This window comes from Panthera onca, chromosome D1 (genome assembly GCF_046562875.1).
Source record: "Panthera onca isolate mPanOnc1 chromosome D1, mPanOnc1 haplotype 2, whole genome shotgun sequence".
NCBI lineage: Eukaryota > Metazoa > Chordata > Mammalia > Carnivora > Felidae > Panthera > Panthera onca.
Genome location: NC_138348.1, coordinates 108,764,827 through 108,770,365, shown reverse-complemented (window position 1 = coordinate 108,770,365; position 5,539 = coordinate 108,764,827). Strand labels below are relative to the sequence as shown.

Below are 5,539 nucleotides of genomic sequence, written 5' to 3'. Positions count from 1 at the left end.
GGGGGCTCCGTTGGATAAGCGTCTGGCTCTTCATTTTGGCTCAGGTTGTGATCTCCCAGTTCGTGGGACTGAGCCCCATGTCGGGCTCTGCACTGACAGCACGGAGCCTGCTTGGGATTCTCTCTCCCTCCCCTGCTTGCACTCTCTCTCTCTCCCTCTCAAAATAAATAAACTTAAAAAAAATTGTTAGACAAAAAGATGTCCAATTTAGTAGCGAGTGTAAGGAAGACTGGAAGAAGAGCCTAAGCCAGCAACTTAAGATTCTTTTTAAAATTCACACGGGTGGTTGGCACTATCATGTGAAAAGTTCAACTTTAAGAGGTGCTTGAAGTGGCAGCCTGGGTCCCACGGCAAGAAGAGACCCCCCACCCATCAGAGAGCTGCTCCGAGGGTGAGACGGGAACGGGGGAGAACCCACCTCACCACTATGGCCAGGTGTTCTGAGGCCCCAAGTCGAAGCGCGGGCACGGGCCAGACAATTATCGGTGGCGGGAGGCCCCTTCCAGGGAATGAGGTTGTGTGACAGTGAGGGCAGCCAGAGATGGTCCAACTTGGAAGCCAGATGCAGTCAGAGCCTTGAGCTCTGCCCTTATGTGGTATAACTTCTGCCAGTGGTTGGGGACATACTTTACGCTTCAGTTTCCTGGAATTGCCATGCTGTCTGGCCTTTGAGACTCTATTCATGCCGTTCCCTCCGCCTGAAATCTCTTGCGACAACATCCACCCTAAGCTTCTCTTGTAAAAGAATTTATTATGCCATTGTAACCCCCCTTTCTTATATCTCCAACTAAATTATATGCTCCTTGAGACAGGAGCTTACCTGACTTATTAGCCATTTTATCCCAAGTGTCTAGTATGATGTTCAACATATCGTCGGTTCGCATAGGTGCTTGTTGAATGAATGAGCTAAAGAGAAGGAAGCTAGGGTTGGCTCAAGTCCATCAGCTGGAACTTTAGTTAACGAGTAGGATTCAATGTTGTGGTTCCAGAGAACTAGAATCTTATTTGAGTGGGTGGGGCCAACACTGAGGTAGGACTGTGATGGTTCGGGGTACCTGAGGTCTAGGGGAAAGTTATACGTGAAAGGAGACTTACAAGTCAGACTGGAATTTAGCCAAAATGACTGGGACCACTGAACAGGGAGGAAATTAGACATATTCACTAATGGATGTCCTAGCCCTGCAAAGGTGATCCATAATGTGGTCTGCAAATGGGTCCTATCGGTACATCCAGTCACAGCAAGTTAGGAAAAGAGGAGCAGGAGAAAGCAAGGCGAGGGTTGACAAGCAGAGAAATTGCAGCTGGTACCTTTATCTAATTAGCCTGGGGTTTTAGGACGCTAAAGAATGTGAGGGTAAAAACTTAGAATCAAATGGTTGGGAGATCTATAATGAAGCATGATTTGTTTGTAGTCCCAACAGAGATGGAGAGGATACTTGTCACCCTAGCTTCACCACGTACATCTGCGATCCTCAGCTCCCACGATGTCTACACAGCACAATGTATGGAAAGTGCCCAGAACAGAGCTTCATATACAGCGGACTCAAGAAATGGCACCTGTTGTGAATGTTGGCGCCAGTACTGACTTAGGTGAAGGGATCGTTGTCACTCATTTTGCCCATTCCCCTCTCCACCAGCATGCACACAGCTTCTCAAACACATACACAAACAGCAGTAGATTCTTCGAGGTCTTCTTAGAGTAAGGGAAAGACTAATAACCTTCCACCAAGAGCCCCAAAGCCACGTGTCTATGAGGAGACGCGCTGCACACTAAATCATTAACAACTGCACATCCAGATGTGTAGTATGACTCTGACCTTAGGAACGGGACGTTGATGACCATACGCTGCTATTTCTCAACTTTTGCTGGGAACTCCTCAAAATAACAATTTTTCCCTTCACTCTATCTGGTTCTTAGTCAGTTGCACATGAGAATCACCTGAAATCCTCCCGAAAAAGAATAATGCTCAAGTTCCCCCCCAGACCGATTAGGTTAGAAATTCCCAGGAAGAGGATTCAAGCTTGGGTGGTTTTCTAAAGGTCCCAGGTGATTCTAACGTGCTAATTCATGTGTAGACCCTGGACCATAGCACCAGCATCAACTAGAGGTTTGTTTAAAATGCAGAATCGCAGGTCCAGTCCAGACTGAATCAGAATCAGAAGGAATCAGAATCATCATTCCCAGTGATTCATCATCACATCAAAGTTTGAGAGGTATTAGTGGGGATCAGGGGCTCCCAACTCTGGCTACATACTCTAATCATCTAGAGGAATTTTGGAAAAGGCAGATGCTTGGGCTCCACTCTCTTGAGATTTTTTAAAAATTTATTTATTTATTCTTGAGAGACACAGAGAGAGAGTGCACACCAGGGAGGGGTAGAGAGAGGGAGAGGGAGACTCCCAAGCAGGCTCGGCACTGTCAGCTCAGAGCCCGATGTGGGGCTCGAACTCACGAACAGTGAGATCATGACCTGACCCAAAATCCGGAGTTGGACGCTTAACCACTGAGCCACCCAGGCGCCCCAATCCTCTGAGACTTTGATTTAATTGGTCTGAAGAGGACCTTGCATAAATATTTTGAAAAATCTCCCCTGAGTACATAAACCGTGCGGCCAGGGCGGAGGACCACAATGCCAGGCAGGTGTTGCCTCAGAGATGGGCTGAATTCTCGGCCAGGAGCGCCTTCATGAGGGAGCTGTGAGACACAAGGTTCATCAACATTCCTTTTCTCCATGGTCACCTCGGAATTGGCCAAAGAACAAATGTGGTCTCTCTAGGATGGGGCTTTCTAGCAACATGTTTAAAAAATGTCTATTTCATAAACACATATGTAAATTTGCATTTTCAATTTTTCTCCTGGTTACAGCTGCAGTTTATGAATGACTAGCTCTATGTGCATAATGACAATAAGCGAACTGGAGTATGCTTCTCTTAGATACTTGCTTCATGTTCTAGTTTTACTCAGTGGCAAATAACTTTCCTTATATTAAAACAAACAAGGGGATTTACAGGGTACAATATATACTGTTTGTGAATTTTAAAGGTAAAGCACAAGACTTCAAAGAAATTCTGTGCTTTAAGTGGACACTTCAGGCCATGCCCCAGACCTCTGAGTGGAATTTAATCTCCCTCTGCCCTTGGGACTAGTTTAGAGAGAAAGTTGGAGAAACACCGAATCAACAGAATTCTCTGAAATGTGACAAATCCTAATTGACTTGGTTCCCAATCCTCAGCAGTTCGAGCATCTGGGTTTATCTCATATGCTAGAGATACTGTAACACGTGTCACTTCGATCCCAGCCAAGGGTCAAATGCAGCATCACAAATAGAAGCTAAAATTAATTCCCAAAGTCATTTTGCAGTTGAGTTAACTTTATTCACATGATAGCTATAGGGGTTGACAACGACTTCCTCTAACATTTCTTTCTTCTGGTGAGTTGATTTAGAGTTTGGTTGCAGACAGTGTGGGTTGAAGGGATGTGTGGGTAAGACAGATCAGGGGCTTGTTACAATTCTACATCATCATGAATCATTTAATTTTAACCTTGTGGCTTGTCTAACACATCTGCAGGAAGAGTTGAGGAGTAAATCTAATGCTCACTGGCAAATACTTAGCAGCCCTTGAGAACAGCATCTTTAGAGTACCCACAATTGATCCTAACACTGGAGGCACCTTGGATATCGTGAGGGCGGGTCAGAAGTGCCTTGGGGTGCCAAGAGAGGCATCCCATGACAGCAATGGGAGCTCAGGGCATATGGCAGGCAGCTCTGGAGAGATGCAGTCAATCCCAGGAGCATGACATGGCTTCTCAGTACTGATAGGACCTCACAAGGAGCCACATGAGAATAACGGTAATGAGGACAATAGTGAAGTTGAGGAACAGCTCTCGAGTGGATATCCCCATCCTGAGTTGGCTCGGTGAGAACTGAAGGCAGACTCCTGAGGGCGCACCACAGACGTCCTGCTTGCCTCACCTAATGGAAAGTTACACAGAGAACATGGAAGATTAATGAGCATGCTTTCCTCACTGTGGAAGAGGAGAGTGTTAGGGGCCGAACTGTGTCCCCAACAAAATTCCTGTGTTGGAATCCTGACACCCAGTACCGCAGTGTGGGACTGTATTTGGAGACAGGGCCCTTCAAAAGGTACTTCAGTTTAAAGGAGGCCATCAAGATGGGCCTTAACCCATTATGACTGGTGTTCTTCTGAGAAAAGGACATGTGGACACAGACATGTACAAATGAAGGCCATGTGAAGGCAGGGAAGGCAGCCGCCTAGCAGCCAAGGAGAGAGGCCTCAGAAGAGATCAACACTGCCAAAACCTTCATCTTAAGTTTCTAGCCTCCAGCCTATCTTTGGACTAGAGCCACATTTCTTCCTGGCTCTCCAGATGGCTGACCTCCCCTGCAGACTTTGGACTTGTTGGCCTCCATAATCACATAAGCCAATTTTATCTATATATCTATCTATATCCATCTCAATATCAACATCTAGACGTAGGTCCTACACATACATACACACACACACACCCTATTGCTTCTATTTCTCTGAAGAACCCTGACTAATAAAGAGAACCTGGTTTTGCTACCTAATGTCAAAAAATCCAACAAAGTCCTGATTGTTTTTTCCTGTGATGAACGTACAGATGCTTTGGATAAAACCCAAAATATTCTATTTTCTCTCTTCAATATGTGTGTGTGTGTGTGTGTGTGTGTGTGTGTGTGTGTGTGTGTATGCACGCGCGCTTGCTTTTCTTAGAATACCAACAAGCCAGGTCACCGAAACAAAATAAAACCCCCAAAGTGGTATGGTTTAGTATCTGTTCTTGCACTGAATTGCATATAAAGTAGGATGCCATAATCTCTCGAGTTTCAGGCCACCACAGGTCTTCGCCTAACCCTGTGAAAGCATATGAAGCATTTGCAGCAGCTGCGTGGCCTCTTGCAAGCCCTACGTTGGGCATAGAGCCCACTGGGGTCAACCAGAAGTCCCTCGCATAGCAGGCACTCAGTCGAAAGAGCAAGTGTTAACCTCATGGGTACTTCTATTTCAAAAAGGGCTTGTGCCAGCTATTTTTAGTCAAGTGCAGGATGTGCCTATATTGTAAACACTTCAAAGAGCAGGGATGGTATCTTTATAGCTTGTAAGATAGTACATGCGGGAAATCAAACTTTGAGAACTCACGCAATGTAGTCAATCAGATTATTACCTTCGCGAGGGGGCATAATTGGCACTTTGTGCAAACCAAATGAAATTAAAGACTAAAGATACAATTCTAGATATCTAGATACTAAAATTTTTGATACTCCAAAGGGAAAACGTTTAGGGGGAAGGAGTGTTTTGTTTATTTGTTAAGGGTGGGAGTTCGGGGAGTAGGAAGGGTTGTTAGTAAGTTTTTTTTTCTTTTTTGGGGGGTTGTTAGTAAGTTTTGACCCTCAATGGCACTCTTAACTATCTAACCAGAGTGAATTATGATTTCTAATTACTGTGTTTATTGTATTATTAATGGACCAAATTATTAACTATACAAACGAACTAA

The 5,539-nt window shown here is 45.0% G+C and overlaps 1 protein-coding gene across 1 annotated transcript; it reads right to left on the bottom strand.

The window, feature by feature from the left end:
* Positions 1-3,353: 3,353 nt before the first annotated feature.
* SLN (sarcolipin) lies at positions 3,354-3,993 on the bottom strand. The gene has a single exon (XM_060604596.2). It carries the CDS (start codon positions 3,902-3,904, stop codon positions 3,809-3,811), a length of 96 nt encoding a protein of 31 aa, XP_060460579.1. The 5' UTR covers positions 3,905-3,993; the 3' UTR covers positions 3,354-3,808.
* Positions 3,994-5,539: the final 1,546 nt, after the last annotated feature.

Excerpts from the sequence above, each read along its gene's own strand:
- SLN (XM_060604596.2), bottom strand. The coding sequence starts at position 3,904 with ATGGGGATATCCACTCGAGAGCTGTTCCTCAACTTCACTATTGTCCTC.